The following is an 18,300-nucleotide window of genomic DNA, read 5'->3' on the forward strand; positions in this document are numbered from 1 at the left end:
TGCAGATGATACTGCGTTAGCATATTCTTCTGACAGTGAGATGAAATTGCAAGAAATGATGCAGATGGATCTTAATGACTTGTGTTGTTGGTTCCAATATAATAAATTAGCACTAAATGCATCTAAAACTAAATATATAAATTTCTCCTTATCAGCTCCTTTCAGTTTTCCAGTTTCTCTAAAATATCATAAAGTTGGTTGTAATAGTGTGTCATGTGGCTGTGATGAGATAAATCAATCTGATACAATAAAATACTTAGATTTGATTCTTGATTATAAATTAACTTGGGACTCCCACATAAAGAAAATAAAGATGTATTTCATGTTCTTGATAAGACGATTTTATCACTTGAAGCAGTTTTTCCCTAAACATTTTCTACGGATTATGTACTATGCATTTTTTCATTCTAAGCTTGTTTATGGAATTTCCTGTTGGGCATCCACTTTTGTTTCTCATTATAGAAGGCTTGTAGTGCTACAGAAGTCTGTAATAAGGATTATACAGGGAGTTAATAGGAGGTCACATACATTTCCAATTTTCAAATCATTGAATATTCTACCACTGAGACACACTTATGTGCTGAAGGTTCTGTCTTTATTTTATCAATAAGTGGTAACAGATCTGTTTCAGTATATAACAACGATGATGAAATTTCTGTTGTAACACGGCAAACTACTCAAATGATTGTTAGGCTTCCAAAATCGAACTGTACCACGTTCCAGAGGTGTTTTCTTTTTCTTGCTCCGAAATTTTATAACTTACTACCACCTGATTTGAGAAGAATAAATACCCATAAACACTTCATGAATAAAACTAAGCTTTGGCTATGGCGCCATTCGCCAGTCGAGGTGGAAGGCTTCTTTAAGGTTTTAAGTTAATAAGTTCCAATATATATCCACAAATCAAGTCAACCTTGTATTGACTACTACATAGTCCATCAATTTATTCTGTGTGATACGTTTTTGTCTCGATGATGTCACTAATAACTGTCTTTCTGTTGAATTATACTACACTATGGAATTGATTGTTATTTTAATTATATTATTTCTTTGTAGATTGATAGGTATTATCGCTCTTTCTCTACAAATGGGTGTAATTTATAATGGTAAATGATACTAAAAATGTTTGTTTTGTATGTATGTGCGAGCTTGCGCTCAATCATCTTCATTTCATCTTCATTACATCATACTTAAATTCTGAATCTCTCTTCTTCCCAACTCCTTTTCCTAGACCTACTAAATCTTAAACTATATCAATTTATAAAATAAATAATCTTACTTATAACACTTTGTATCTGACTCCTATTCGCGGACAAAGTCCAGTAACATACTGTACTTTTTGTGAGTAGTATCTTGTTCACTTGTAACTTGTGTTATACTTTTGTTAATATTTTGTATGAATTTCGAGTGAATAAATTTGAATTTGAAATTTGAATAATCCTGGACCCAGCTATACTGCCCCTGCTAATCCTTGTCCAGTTATGCTGCCCCTGCCAATAATCCTGGACCCAGCTATACTGCCCCTGCCAATAATCCGGACCAGCTATATGCCCCTGCCAATAATCTGGACCCAGCATATGCCCCTGCCAATAATCCTGGACCCAGCTATACTGCCCCTGCCAATAATCCTGGACCCAGCTATACTGCCCATGCCAATAATCATGGACCCATCCGAATTTCCAATCCATCATTAGATTAAACAGATGATGTTTATCAAGTTCCTTTCAATCTAATAGAATTCATAAGCATATCAAAATATCATACAAACAAAAATGGATGAGTGTGTGCAGAGTTTAACTATAAGTTATTTTGAATTACTTACAATAATAATTATCATGAAATGAATGAATGAATGTTGCAGCACACAGCCCCCCAACACAGACAGTACCTAACCTACGGGGGTTGGGGCACGGGAACCCCCTCGCAGAGAGAGTGTCACTACCAGAAGAGCCGCGCCGAAACAGCTGTTAAGAACGTGTTCCAACACCGCATGGACAAGGTCATATCGGAAACCGTTTGCACGGAGGAACAAGCGCTGGCTCTCAAGGACAAAGCTGAGGCCAAGAAGATCAAAACACGGTCCGAGATTTCTGTTCTGTTTAATAAAACCACTAATGAGAGTGTCCAATACTACAGAGTGTCTGATAAGCCACTCCCTATTTTTATATTTCCTATATTTGTGTTTCTTCAATGGTTCCAAATTTTCTTAAATAACTCAATATTATTCGTTACAAGTGGCAATTGAGTGAAATATTTCTAATTAATTTATTAATTCAAGCCATCTAAATTCAAAATTTATATTTTTAATGTTTATTTTGGACTAAAATTTTATAAAATTGTACACGTGAAATTCTAACCTTATCTTGGACTTTGTCACTTATAAATTTGGATGAAAAATAGCACAAGGACTACCTTATTATTTCATCTTTCAATGTTATTACATTAGTGTTATTTGCATTGTAAATAAATAAAAAAATAAATACAGCTATAAAATCTTTATCTATGAACCAATTTTGTTAGGACTACATAAATGTTAGATAGAGCACTCCTTGAGGTTGTGTTCAACACCAATTTTCATTTGTTTCAGTTTTAAAATGCCCCCTCTCTTGACTGTGGAAGAAAGATCCAAAATACCAGCTCGTTATGAGGTCTGGCCCCTTTTTCATAAAAATTTAGAAGTCCTGTAATACAAGAACAGCTAATTTTATCGGCTATATTGGGCCCGTTCTGTGTACATGGAATGTGGTAAATTGTCTGATTGACAATTTACCAAGTAAAAAGTTCCACGTTCCATGGGAGGAATTTTGACAGATTCTGTTCCAGTTTCTGCCCCACAGTCGAAGTATGGTAAATTGTCCGACCTGGTACAGTTCCAACAGGTTCCAACTATCTGAGCTCTTATTGGTCGATTATTGTAGTCTGCTTGCTTCTCTGCGCATGCGCTGATAGTTTGTTTACCATAGCATATAATACATAGCCAACAATATGTTTGATAACCATTCATTAAATGAATTTTTCTCGATAGAAAGTTTGAGATTAATGGAATAAAAGAAATTTACACTTTTCTAGTCGGTAGGTTTGTAAAACAGCCTTTCTTCATTCACGCAGCTAGTAAACGACACATTTTAGTGTAAATCAACTCTATATGTGCGCGCCAAAAGCTTGAACCAACGATTTTGAAATGGCGTTCCATGGGAACATTTTGCACTAGTCACGTGATGGAACAATTTACGATTGGAACTGGAACAATTTACGATTGGAACTGGAACAATTTACTGTACACAGAACGTACACATTGAGCATGTAATTGGAATGGTGATTCTCCTGTATTACGTGACATAAGTTTTATGAAACAGGGACCTGCGGATCTGTGGTACGAGTACAAAGGTGGTGGAGGGCTGAACAAGGGATCCATGCAACACTGGATGCAAAAAACACTGAGATCTTTCTTAAGAATCGTTGCAACAGAGTAATGTGAAAGACCACTTTCACGAGATCCTAGATGCATTGATTTTTGAGGACTCCTCATGAACATTCCACGAACTCTGTCAACATTCTCTGATGTCCTTGACGTTGATGGTCTTCCTGATCATCTTGCATGTGCGGCACTCCCTGTTGTTAGTTATTTGAAATAGCAATTTCTAACAGATTTTGCATCCAGTGTTGCATGGATCCACGATGGTTCAGCCCTCCACCACCTTTGTACTCGCACCACAGATCCCTCAACACACCATCAACACAACAGACCATCAACGCAATCAACACAAGAGACCATCAACGCCATCAACACACACACACCATCAACACAACAGACCATCAACACACCTTATAACGAGCTGCTATTTTGGCTCTTTCTTCCACAGTCAAGAGAGGGGGCATTTTTAAACTGAAACAAATGAAAATTGGTGTTGAACAAAACCTCAAGGAGTGCTCTATCTAAGAAATGTGGTTCTAACAAAATTGGTTCATGGATAAAGAATTTATTGCTGTAAAAAATAGAGTGACTTTTCAGACACTTTGTATATAAAGAGTGGTGCAGAGGAAACGCATGTTTTCCGAACCGCTAGTACTCCGAACGCATGTTCAACCTGATTTTGTGCAACCGGGCCTTAGTGAACAATAATATTGACCGTCTAGGGACCGCTCTGTCACGTGATTGGACTTGAAATCATATGTCATTGTAGCAGCCTGACGCGAGAAAACGGATACAGATGGTTTAATTCCATGCCTGAAGTTATAAGTTGGTACTATTATTGTACAGAGTGGTGCAAAGGAAACGCATGTTTTCCGAACCGCTAGTACTCGGCGATGAGAGGGGATATTGTCCTTGAACGAACGTTGGCAGACGGCACAAACTATGCCATTTCAGTCACTATGGAGCATTGGAAAATACAACATCGTGTGTTCGCTGTCGAGCAGTTTTAGAAACAAAGAATCTGTAGTCACAGTGCAACGTCTTTTTCATCAATATCTGACTCGATCCACATTTTACGGACTATGAAGTGAACGTGGAAGACCAGGTGGTTTCTTTTTCATCACAGAAACAGTACTTCTGAACGCTGCAACCTATCGGAGTACAGTATTTCGATCAGGCACTGCACCTCGACGTCCAACTCTAAAATATTGACGTTGCACTGCGACTACAGATTCATTGTTTCTAAAAAAAATCTAGTGTGGCGCACTCACACTACTTTCCTTGCCGTTATGAAAATTGATCACCTGACGCTAGTGTTTACGCGCAGAAGACTCTACTATTCAAAAATCTGAGCCAGCTGGTGACAGGACAATAACACTGGACACACGAGGTCTGCTATCTCTTCATAGTGAATGATTCAATAGAATCAACAGTTGCCAACAGTTTGCAATTGAATAATCACATTTCCTCAAATTTCAAGCTTATTTTCAATTTTAGGTGAGAATATTACTGAACATTGATTGTAGAGATTTTCATGCTCAATCTTTTCCACTCGAAGTTTTTTGTTTGAATTGTATCTCAAGCCTGATAGTTGGGAATCTAAAATCAAAATTTGCATAGATGGGGTGGAGCTCCTGAAATTTTTACAGATATGGGACTTGTGGCAGTTGATAGAGCTTATCAATGACTATTTTAGGTATAATTTGATCAAAATCGTTGGAGCCGTTTTCGAGAAAATCGCGAAAACCCCTGTTTTTGACAACATTTTCGTCATTTTAGCCGCCATCTTGAATTGCATTTGATCGAAATGCAAATGATTTGTTCGTGTCGGATCCTTATATTGTAAGAACCTTAAGTTCCAAATTTCAAGTCATTCCGTTAATTTGGAGATGAGATATCGTGTACACACACACATACACACACACACCCAAACCTTGAAACGTATAGAAATTTAGAAATTGGGGTACCTTAATTTTTTTCGGAAAGCAATACTTTCCTTATCTATGGTAACAGGGCAAGGAAGGTAAAAAACTGCTCGACAGCGAACACACGATGTTGAACGTTCCAACGCTCCATAGTGACTGAAATGGCATAGTTTGGGCCGTCTGCCAACATTTGTTCAAGGACAATACCCCCTCCCGTCACCGAATACTAGCGGTTCGAAAAACATGCGTTTCCTCTGCACACTGCACCACTCTGTACAATAATAGTACCTACTTATAACTTCAGGCATGGAATATACCGTCCATGTCCATGGAATAACCATCTATATCCGTTTTCTCTGTGTCCGGCTGCTACAATGTCTAGGGATTTCAAGTCCAATCAAATAAATGATTAAGCGGTCCCGGCTGCCTAAAAAGCAGTCGTTAGGTCATGTCAGAGGCCCTGAAATTGATCAGTTGCAACCTGAAAACTCTGACGCCAGACCTGAGCCAGCCAGGTCATACGATATTATTATTATTATTAAGCGGTCCCCTAGTCTTTCAATATCATTGTACACTACGGCCCAGTTGCACAAAAGCCGGTTAAATTTCAACCGTAATTAATTCCACTAGAACCGATGAGAGAAGGTTTTTTTTGAAAAGACGGCTTCTCTGATTGGTTCTTGTGGAATTAATCACAGTTAAAATTTAACCGGCTTTGTGCAACCGGCACTAACAGTACCTACACCTATACACAGTATCTACATTACACAGAATTTATTCTAGTTGTCAGATGTTATATATAAGTAAGTACATTATTGACAATGAACTACAAACTGCAGAATATTTAAAATTTTAAGAAACTTGACACCGGTTTCACAACAGCCGGTTGAATTTTAACCGTGAATAATTCCATGAGAACCAACCAGAGAAGCCGTCTCTTTAAAAACGCACAGTTAAATTTTAACCGTGATTATTAGGACCGATAAGAGAAGGGTTTTTTTGAAAAGACTGCTTCTCTGATTGGTTCTTGTGGAATTAATCACAGTTAAAATGTAACCGGCTTTGTGCAACCGGCACTAACAGTACCTACAACTATACACAGTACCTACATTACACAGAGTTTATTCTAGTTGTCAGATGTTATATATAAGTAAGTACATTATTGACAATGATCTACAAACTGCAGAATATTTAAAATTTTTAAGAAACTTGACACCTGTTTCACAACAGCTGGTTAAATTTTAACCGTGAATAATTCCATGAGAACCAATCAGAGAAGCCGTCTCTTTAAAAACGCAGAGTTAAATTTTAACCGTGAATAATTCCATGAGAACCAATCAGAGAAGCCGGCTCTTTAAAAACGCCTTCTCTGATTGGTTCTCGTGGAATTAATCATGGTTAAAATTTAACCGGCTGTTGTGCAACCGGGCCTTGGAGGTCTTATTTTTTTCAAACTGATTTTGTATTCATTTAAAATTACTCACGTTATGAATCGTTTGATACTCGTCCTCACCGATGACGTTTCAAATCAATGCTGAAGTCTGACAGTCTTCATAATGAATATTGTAGATTTCCTGAAAATCATAAAACAGAATTTATCAGTCACACATAATTATCAAGACAAATTCATACAATTAGTAGTGTTTGATAAAGGAATTTTAAGACTCAGGAACCGGACTGTTGCATATTTTCAAACTCAAAAACAATATTATCAAAAGTTAAGTTATTATGTTGATAACTGATGGAAATATTTAAATGTTTTACAGTTTCTATCACGAGTTCAAGAAATTTTTCAAGCATGCACTGTAACACCACGGTAAAACTGAATGGTATTATCATTAATTTATTCCGTAGTGGTGAACCTGGTGAATGCTTTCTATAATATAATATTGGTTAATAGGATTAAAGCGAAACTGTTATCGTACTATAGTGGGGTCCACGTTATAATGACAGTGGATGAAGATAGAAGAATAGCGATGCCGATTCTCTGCATTAATTAATTATATTTCTACACTGTCAAAAAAATAATTGGCATCGTTGTGGACCTAGAAAAGGATAGTACCACCGGCTTTGTCGAATTATAGACAAGGATAGCAAAATCAAAGTTGATCAAATACTGTCATTATAACGTGGACCTCACTATAGCATGTTATATTAGTATGTATAAAACTCATAATTTTCTGAAGTTGATAATTACTTTAGTCGTTTTTGAATATGGTATGCTATGATTTCAATTTTACAATTTTTCATCGCTTTCCCATAAATTCTATAATAAATTATCAGAGTACAATCAGAATAAGTATTGGCAGGATATCAGTCTAGTTTTCAATTAGATATAATGGTTGATTCTTTATTCTTTATTGATTGATACAATAAGTACATCATCAAATTGATAGCGAGAGAAAAAATAAGGTAACCTTGTGCTATTCCTCTCCCAAATTTAGATAAGGTTACACGTAGTCCGAAATAGGTCAAGACATGTTCACTCATTTTCACAAAGTAGATTTTTAAATTTTATATGCTTCAAAACCAAACATAGAAGAAATATTTCACATTATTATCACTAACATAGGAAAATTCGCATATAAAGAAATATTTTGCAGGACTAAAAAACGAACTTAATATTGAATGAAAAAGATTAAGAAATTGTCAAAAACCACAGATTTATTGATACTTAGAAAGACCAGTTTCGGTTATTACACCATTGTCAATCTCTGGTAATCTAAAACTGTTTTAGTTTATCATTAAGTAATAAGCCTAAGAAATTGTCAAAAACCACAGATTATTGATACTTAGAAAGACCGGTTTCGGTATTACACCATTGTCAATCTCTGGTTAATCTAAAACTGTTTTAGTTTATCAGAGATTGACAATGGTGTAATAACCGAAACCGGTCTTTCTAAGTATCAATAAATCTGTGGTTTTTGACAATTTCTTAGTCTTTTTCATTCGATATGAATAATTACCACAATATCAACTTCTCAACTACACAAAAAGTTAAGTTATTATGTTGATAACTGATGGAAATATTAAATGTTTACAGTTTCTATCACGAGTTCAAGAAATTTTTCAAGCATGCACTGTAACACCACGGTAAAACTGAATGGTATTATCATTAATTTATTCCGTAGTGGTGAACCTGGTGAATGCTTTCTATAATATAATATTGTAATAGGATTAAAGCGAAACTGTTATCGTACTATAGTGGGGTCCACGTTATAATGACAGTGGATGAAGATAGAAGAATAGCGATGCCGATTCTCTGCATTAATTAATTATATTTCTACACTGTCAAAAAAATAATTGGCATCGTTGTGGACCTAGAAAAGGATAGTACCACCGGCTTTGTCGAATTATAGACAAGGATAGCAAAATCAAAGTTGATCAAATACTGTCATTATAACGTGGACCTCACTATAGCATGTTATATTAGTATGTATAAAACTCATAATTTTCTGAAGTTGATAATTACTTTAGTCGTTTTTGAATATGGTATGCTATGATTTCAATTTTACAATTTTTCATCGCTTTCCCATAAATTCTATAATAAATTATCAGAGTACAATCAGAATAAGTATTGGCAGGATATCAGTCTAGTTTTCAATTAGATATAATGGTTGATTCTTTATTCTTTATTGATTGATACAATAAGTACATCATCAAATTGATAGCGAGAGAAAAAATAAGGTAACCTTGTGCTATTCCTCTCCCAAATTTAGATAAGGTTACACGTAGTCCGAAATAGGTCAAGACATGTTCACTCATTTTCACAAAGTAGATTTTTAAATTTTATATGCTTCAAAACCAAACATAGAAGAAATATTTCACATTATTATCACTAACATAGGAAATATTCGCATATAAAGAAATATTTTGCAGGACTAAAAAACGAACTTAATATGAATGAAAAAGACTAAGAAATTGTCAAAAACCACAGATTTATTGATACTTGGAAAGACCGGTTTCGGTTATTACACCATTGTCAATCTCTGGTAATCTATAACTGTTTTAGTTTATTATTAAGTAATAAGCCTAAGAAATTGTCAAAAACCACAGATTATTGATACTTAGAAAGACCGGTTTCGGTATTACACCATTGTCAATCTCTGGTTAATCTAAAACTGTTTTAGTTTATCAGAGATTGACAATGGTGTAATAACCGAAACCGGTCTTTCTAAGTATCAATAAATCTGTGGTTTTTGACAATTTCTTAGTCTTTTTCATTCGATATGAATAATTACCACAATATCAACTTCTCAACTACACAAAAAGTGAACTTAATACTTTTTGTATATAATGTTCTGTTGATATTAGAATTAAGATGGCACTGGCAATAATTATTACTGATCTCTCAAATGCACACTGCCTGCTTATACGAGTTCTTCCATAAACATTCTAAGATTTATGAAAACTAGAGTTGAAAAAATGTGTTACAAAGATAAAATTATCATGTAATGAATAAAGTATGTATTATAAGTGTAGTATCTAAGAAGGAATTGTTGCATAAGGTCATATTTGATTATCATTCATTGATTGATGATTTCATATTGGAATCATAATAATTAGAATTATTGGATAAGTTCAATTGAATTGGGATTCCACTCTACTCTTGGAAACATACTAGCATTAATAGATCACAACCTTGGGATGAATTTAACAGATTATTGACCCAACACGTACTAATAATTCCAAAAACTCAATACTAATTGACCTCCATATATATTTTTAGATATGGGCTTGAACGTCTAGTTGAGGATTTAATACAAGAGTCGATGAACAAGGGAGAATTCGACAACCTTCCTGGCCAGGGAAAACCACTAGGGAGACAGTTTGACCACCACAATCCCTATGTCGACCTTGTTACACACAAACTAAATCAGGTACAGTCATAATTTGTCAACTTTTTACAAAATTATTTATAGTAACCATAGACCCGGTTGTACAAACGCCTGTTGAACTTTAATCAAGATTAAATTCCACTAGAAACAATCAGAGGTTTTTATTTAATTGAGGCTTCTCTAATTGGTTCTTGTGACATTTAATCACGGTTAAAATTTAACAGGCTTTTGTGCAACTGATGCATAGTCTGAAACTAATGTCCAAAGCACAGACACTGTCTTTTTGGTAATGTCTAATCTTCTTCTATTAATTAAGTTGTGTTATTTTCTAGTAGCGTATCATCAATATTGTAATATCATACTTTGTTAGTTATCCATCTTGTTTTCACTAATATTATTACTATTGTATTTTTATAACTTCAAAGTAAAAAAAACACTCAAATTCTTTGGTGTGGCGACAACCGTTTCGTGCCGGTGTTGCTCATTCTCAAGTCAAACAGAAACAGAAACTATTTCTAATTAGTAGATTAACTAATTAGTAATTAACTAATTTAACTTTCTAATTAGTAGATTAACTAATAGTTTCTGTTTGGCTTGAAAATGTGCAACACCAGCACGAAACGGTCGTCGCCACACAAAAGAATGTGAGTGGTTTTTCACTTTAAAGTTATAAAAATAATATGTTATAGTAGTAATATCATACTAAATTTCGTTAAATTATATGATATTGGTATGCATTTCCTCTGAAATGGATCGAGAATAGATCTGATTCGCAATCTGTTGGATGACCCCAGGAGTCGCCTTCACTGATCACAGGCCAGTTATAGGATATCTGCCCTGAATAACTTTAACAAGCTGCTGACTCCTGGTGATAAGCAGTTAGATGAGAACGCCTTCAAGAGAACTGTCAGGAAGCTGCTTTATCACGAGGCATATTATAATGTGAATGAATTTATGAGTGATGATTTAAATTATTATTAAAAGTGGTCACTGTTTGGATCTGCCATCTTGATAGTTGTGTGTGTTTGTAATTGCATGCAAATTAAATTGTATTTTGTGACGCCATCGATCACACAAATGTGGATGAAGCAGAAGGTATTAGATGTTGATTATTTGTCCCTCCCCAAGACAAATTCTCACATAATTGGATATAATACACCTTATCTAAATTTGGGAGAGGAATAGCACAAGGTTACCTCATTTTCTCTCTCCCTATCATATTCGTTGATACTATAGGGTGACACAGAATAACGGGAACTTTTAAAAACGCCATAAAACATTAGTGGGAAGGGCAAAAATGATTTTATTGAAACTAATTTGAAGTTCGAGACTTGCCATTTGAGAATTATTAATAACATCTATCACTTTTTGACAATTACTTCTTCAAGATGGCTTCCTCCTGCACGAATACAATCCGTGTTGAAATCCTCTTGAAATCTGTGTTGAGATTCCTGAACGATTGCTGCAACATTTCATATGGGATATTTATTTATTTATTTATCATTCACAATCAGCTTAAGGACAAAGAAACAGACTACAGTCCAAAACTTCTTCTCATCCCAATTTCATAAATAAATTGTCCAAATATATTGTTAATTTCATTTTGAATTGTCTGTTATGATTCAACTACAGTTATTGGTCAAGTTGTGAAAACGTTTGATTTGAGATAGATCCACAAACAGAAAATCACAGGTGGACAGATCATGGGACCAGGAAACGCAGATGTTGCAGCGATCAATGAGGAATCGTCAACACAGATTTCAAGAATGCATTCGTTTAGGAGGAAGCCATCTTGAAGAAGTAATTGTCAAAAAGTGATAGGTGTTATTGATAATTCTCAAATGGCAAGTCTTGAACTTCACATTAGTTTGAATAAAATCATTTTTGCCCTTCCCACTAATGTTTTATGGCGTTTTTAACATGCGAGTAGTCGCACCCGCGGCAAATTGCCACACAATTGTAACTTTTGTATGTAGCTTTGGGAATTTTCGTTTTCCAAGGTTGGCAGCTCATGTAATCCTCGCTGTGACTGTCCTCTAGACAATCTTGAACAGTTTGAGTCCTTGAACAGTTTGAGGATGACAGAATGAACGTTGACTAATTTCAATATATAGGTATTATCTGCCATCTTGATAGTTGTGTGTGTTTGTAATTGCATGCAAATTAAATTGTATTTTGTGACGCCATCGATCACACAAATGTGGATGAAGCAGAAGGTATTAGATGTTGATTATTTGTCCCTCCCCAAGACAAATTCTCACATAATTGGATATAATACACCTTATCTAAATTTGGGAGAGGAATAGCACAAGGTTACCTCATTTTCTCTCTCCCTATCATATTCGTTGATACTATAGGGTGACACAGAATAACGGGAACTTTTAAAAACGCCATAAAACATTAGTGGGAAGGGCAAAAATGATTTTATTGAAACTAATTTGAAGTTCGAGACTTGCCATTTGAGAATTATTAATAACATCTATCACTTTTTGACAATTACTTATTCAAGATGGCTTCCTCCTGCACGAATACAATCCGTGTTGAAATCCTCTTGAAATCTGTGTTGAGATTCCTGAACGATTGCTGCAACATTTCATATGGGATATTTATTTATTTATTTATCATTCACAATCAGCTTAAGGACAAAGAAACAGACTACAGTCCAAAACTTCTTCTCATCCCAATTTCATAAAATAAATTGTCCAAATATATTGTTAATTTCATTTTGAATTGTCTGTTATGATTCAACCACAGTTATTGGTCAAGTTGTGAAAACATTTGATTTGAGATAGATCCACAAACAGAAAATCACAGGTGGATAGATCATGGGACCAGGAAACGCAGATGTTGCAGCGATCAATGAGGAATCGTCAACACAGATTTCAAGAATGTATTCGTTCAGGAGGAAGCCATCTTGAAGAAGTAATTGTCAAAAAGTGATAGGTGTTATTGATAATTCTCAAATGGCAAGTCTTGAACTTCACATTAGTTTGAATAAAATCATTTTTGCCCTTCCCACTAATGTTTTATGGCGTTTTTAACATGCGAGTAGTCGCACCCGCGGCAAATTGCCACACAATTGTAACTTTTGTATGTAGCTTTGGGAATTTTCGTTTTCCAAGGTTGGCAGCTCATGTAATCCTCGCTGTGACTGTCCTCTAGACAATCTTGAACAGTTTGAGTCCTTGAACAGTTTGAGGATGACAGAATGAACGTTGACTAATTTCAATATATAGGTATTATCTTCCCATTTTATATTCCATCTTCTGATTTATACTTTCATTATCTTTTTATTCTATTTAGATGTCAAAAAATGAGTCAAATAAAGACGGTATATTCATTCCATTCATGAGAAGATTATTTTATCCCATAAAAATGATAAATTCTAACAATAAATTTGCAGTATATATTTTTGGAATCTCCTCCATGTATTATGTTATTATATACTATTAAATAGTATATAATAACATAGAACACGTTGAAAAAGATTTGAAATCAATGAATATTGAACGAGCATTGTCAAAAACAAATGTTTATAGTCTAGGGAGCCATAAGGGTGGGTGTGGGCAAAATGCTCACGCGCGATTACTGACGTTCTGCAAGTCCGTGCGACTACTCGCATGTTAAAATTTCCCGTTATTCTGTGTCACCCTGTACTTGTATGAATCAATGAGTCAATCAATATAATTACAGGTGCTGATAGATAACGGCTTCGTACCGGAGTGGATTCAACTACAGAAAGAAATCCGTGAAAGCGAAGAGGAGATAAGAAAGAAACTGTTGGAAGAAAGGAGTAGACTGGGCAGGTTACCACTGAGTCGAGACGACCAAATACGATGGAGCCGAATTTTGGACAATACACAAATTCATGTCGACAAACTCAACAAGAAAATTGGTGAGCCATCGAATTTGTAAGAACACCAAAACAAATTCAGAACGTAGAATTAGAATCTACTAAATACAATATACTACAAGACAACTCAACAAAATCAAATTTATGAAAGAAAATTGGTGAGCCTTTAAATTGAAGAAAAAATAGCCCGTATAAAGTAAAATCAACACATAGACTACGAGACAACTCAACAAAATCAATCTGAAACACAATAATGGATTTTTGGAAGTACGATTTTTTGTCGTCCTTCTAAATTCTATTAGATTAAACAGATGATGTTTGTCAAGTTCCGTTTAATCTGGTAGATTCATAAGGACGGCAAAAAACCGAACGTCCAAAATTCGATGAATGTGTAAGGCTAGTTACACGCACATCGATTTTCGGACGTACGAGTTTTTTGCTTTTTCTCAGATTTATCGAGAACAAATGAACAGAAATTGTTCAAAATTTAATACAGAAGCTAATATTGTAAATCATGCATGTCCCATTATTCTAAATTTAAGCTAAAAAGCCAGTTACATCATGTAAAGCCAGTAAATCATGAATGAACTATTACTCTATACGCTTGAAAAAATGCTTCATGTCGCTTGGCCCTTATGTTATTGAAAACTGCCAATGTTTTTCTTTCTAATTCGACTACAATCTACTTTCTTTTGTTTCAAGGGAAATATAATTTGGTTGTACCAATGCTGCAGAAACAGGTTGTCACTTTCAATTTGCTTCGTGAAGCACAGAGAATTCTAGAGGAAGGTGAGCACAGTAAGGGAGAACAAAGCAAACCCAATCAACATCAAACGAGTACGACAAAGAAAGAAGACGACGGATCCGGATTATTTGGTCTTTTCTCCTTCCTGATGAGAAAATAACTCGATAAAATTTCCAGCCCTTGTCTAACCAAACCTGTCAAATCATTTTTCTTACTGTGTGATACTAGATTAAACTGGTGGAAGCCAGAATAAATTGTATGAAAGGATTTCAGTGGTAAAATGTACTTGTAGTAATATTGACAATTTAATAAAAACACACATATGTTGTCAAATTCTTAAAGTTTTATTTGGTACACGATCATGTTTTCGTGACCACGCCGGTCACTTGAGTTGAGTTGACAGTCAACTTGAAAATGTGACCGGTGTGGTCACGAAACCATGGTCGTGTACCGAATAAAACAGTGTAGAACTTGACAACATATGTGTGTTTTTATTCAATTATGGAACGGTTCTACAATATTCACAATGACCCAGTCGAATTAATATTGACAAGTACAACAAATATTGAAACTTCAAGATTAATTGAATTCAGTGTAAGTTGCTGGATTTTGAAGTATAATTTTGTATACATTCAGTGCTTAAATGAATAAAATCAAATGTATTGTGTCAAATGATTGAATTTTATTTGTAAAAATTTGGGAGAAGACAGTTTTGGGCTATGCCTGTTGTCTTCTACCAATCATATTATTTATATTATAATTATGATTTGGGATTGTCAATGAAATAAATAAATAAATTGTTTTCTGAAATGATTTCTATCCCATGATCCTCCTATGAGACTTGTTGAAGCTGTATTATTTGCAATAATACTGTATTGATTAACGTAGAAAAGTTAGAGTTTTCTGAAAAAGTGCCCATATTTTGTTTACGTAGTTACCGTCATTTACGTTAGTTCAAGTTATTTTGTTTATTTCACGTTCTAATTGGACCATTCTCACTGAGCCCGGTCGAGTGAGTATGAATAATACAATTAGAACTAATGGGAATTATATTTTCACTGTCACTTTTGTGTCTCACACGGTACACTATAATGTACTTCGTACTGTAACTTAATGTGAATGTAACACAAGTATAGGTCTACCTATGCAGTACCATATATACAGGATGTTCTGAAAAAGGTGCCCATAAGTCAGGACGTGATTCCTCACATCAAAAGAAAGTTCTATTTAACATAGGTCCGAAAATGCTTGGTTCCCAAGTTACACAGGGTGAAAGATTTCGTCTGAATTTCAGTTCTCCTGCCGAAACGAAGCCCTACGGGTTGGCTGTTAATTAAGATGTACAATTAAGCGTAATTTATGTGAAATGAACTGGAAAATTGAATAAAACCGTTTCCAGACATGAAAAAGGTGCCCATAAGTCAGGGCGTGATTCCTCACATCAAAAAAAGTTATAATTAACATAGGTCCGAAAATGCTTGGTTCCCAAGTTATACAAAGTGATGGATTTCGTCTGAATTTCAGTTCCCCTGCTGAAACGAAGACCTACGGGTATTTGCTGGCTGTTAATTAAGATTTACAATTAAGCGTACTTTATGTGAGATGAACTGAAAAATTAAATAAAACAGTTTCCAGACCTGTAGCTACAGTAATTTTCAAGATATTTGATGAAATACGCGAAACTTGGTCCCGGAAAACAAGTTCCAGGTTTGAAGCAGATTTACTATGTTACATGTACAATGAACACAAAATATTTTTCTACAGAACTTGAACAAAATTTAAATTTGAAGAGAAAGATGTAGAATAAGTCTATAATAGACAAATGCATCTTAGAAAAAGAATCCTTACTTACATACAAAACGCATGAAAAATAGACAAAATCCGTTAAGCTCTCTATTTTTCATGCGTTTTGTATGTAATTAAGGTTTATTTTTTAAGGTTGAATTTGTCTATTCAACTTATTCTACATTTTTCTCTTCAAAATTAAATTTTCTCCAAGTTCTGTGAAAAAATATAATGTGTTTATTGTACATTTAACATAGTAAATCTACTACAAACCTTGAAGGAACTTGTTTTTCGGGACCAAGTTTCGCGTATTTCATCACATATATTAAAAATCTGGTGTGGCGCACTCACACAACTTTCCTTGCCGTTATGAAAATTGATTACCTGACGCTAGTATGCACGCGCATCTCAAGTCTACTTATAAACAAAGATCTGAGCCAGCTGGTGATACAGGACAATAACGCTGGAGACATACGAGGTCTGCTATCTCTTCATAGTGAATAATTTAATAGAATCAACAGTTGCCAACAGTTTGCAATTGAAATAATAACATTTTCTCAAATTTCGTGCTTATTTTCAATTTTAGGTGAAAATGTTACTGGACATTAATTGTAGAGATTTTCATGCTTAATCTTTTCTATTCATTTTTTTTTTTTGTTTAAATTTTATCTGAAGCCAGATAATTCGGAATCTAAAATCGAACTTTGCATAGATGGGGCAAAGCTCCTGAAATTTTACAGATATAGGACTTGTTGCAGTTGATAGAGCTTATGAATGACTATTTCAGGTATGAATTTGATCAAATCGCTTTTGAGAAAATCGCGCGATAAACCCTGTTTTTGACAACATTTTCGCTATTTTAGCCGCCATATTGGATTGCATCTGATCGAAATTGTTCGTGTCGGATCCTTATAGTGTGAGGACCTACGTTCCAAATTTCAAGTCATTCCGTTAACCGGGAGATGAGATATCGTGTACACAGATGCACATACACTCCTACACACACACAACACACACACACACACACACACACACACACACACACACACACACACCACACACACCACATATACATACAGACCAATACCCGAAAACCACTTTTTCGGACTCAGGGGACCTTGAAACGTAAAGCAATTTAGAAATTGGGGTACCTTAATTTTTTTCGAAAGCAATACTTTCCTTACCTATGGTAATAGGGCAAGGAAAGTAAAAATTACTGTAGCTACACGTGTGGAAACGGTTTTATTCAATTTTTCAGTTCATTTCACATAAAGTACGCTTAATTTTACATCTTAATTAACAGCCAACAAATACCGGAGGGCTTCATTGCAGCAGGGTGCCGTGCTACCAATTTTTCCTTAAACGGTTGGAATAGCATTTAACACCTATCAACCTATGGATAGTTGTCGGCTCCAATAAAATAGATTCTTGATAAACTGTGAACGGATCTATTGCCTATGAATGAGAAATCCAGTTTTCAGAGCAAATTAACTTATAATCTCAGATGAAATTACACAAATACACAAGGAGAATATATATTAAGCCTAATTATTTCAGAGTTATTACGAACTAAAATACTTATCTAGTTTACAGTTGAACACAGTGGCTATTGGCTTTACTACACTAATAGCTAATTATGCACAAAAATTTATATAAAACTCAATTTAAAACATTAATAAACGAAAATGATTTAGAGCAAAACTCCACGACAATACTTGTAGCCAGCCATTTTTCAGAAG

The 18,300-nt window shown here is 34.8% G+C and overlaps 1 protein-coding gene and 1 long non-coding RNA gene across 2 annotated transcripts in view; one reads left to right on the forward strand and one right to left on the reverse strand.

Annotated features, from left to right (window-relative positions):
• Nucleotides 1–15,582, forward strand: part of LOC120348753 (dnaJ homolog subfamily C member 28-like) — a 29,518-nt gene extending 13,936 nt beyond the window's left edge. Inside the window, exons 4-7 of the mRNA XM_039437440.1 lie at nt 1,862–2,079; nt 10,070–10,220; nt 13,872–14,073; nt 14,734–15,582. Of these exons, the coding sequence (XP_039293374.1) occupies nt 1,862–2,079; nt 10,070–10,220; nt 13,872–14,073; nt 14,734–14,936 (774 nt within the window). The 3' untranslated portion in view covers nt 14,937–15,582. The remainder of the gene's footprint in view (nt 1–1,861; nt 2,080–10,069; nt 10,221–13,871; nt 14,074–14,733) is intronic.
• The window catches only part of LOC120353528, a 30,358-nt gene that overhangs the window by 7,995 nt on the left and 4,063 nt on the right, over nt 1–18,300 (reverse strand). The window contains exon 2 of the long non-coding RNA XR_005572436.1: nt 6,825–6,914. This is a non-coding gene — a long non-coding RNA (uncharacterized LOC120353528). The remainder of the gene's footprint in view (nt 1–6,824; nt 6,915–18,300) is intronic.

Source organism: Nilaparvata lugens, chromosome 11 (genome assembly GCF_014356525.2).
Source record: "Nilaparvata lugens isolate BPH chromosome 11, ASM1435652v1, whole genome shotgun sequence".
Lineage (NCBI taxonomy): Eukaryota > Metazoa > Arthropoda > Insecta > Hemiptera > Delphacidae > Nilaparvata > Nilaparvata lugens.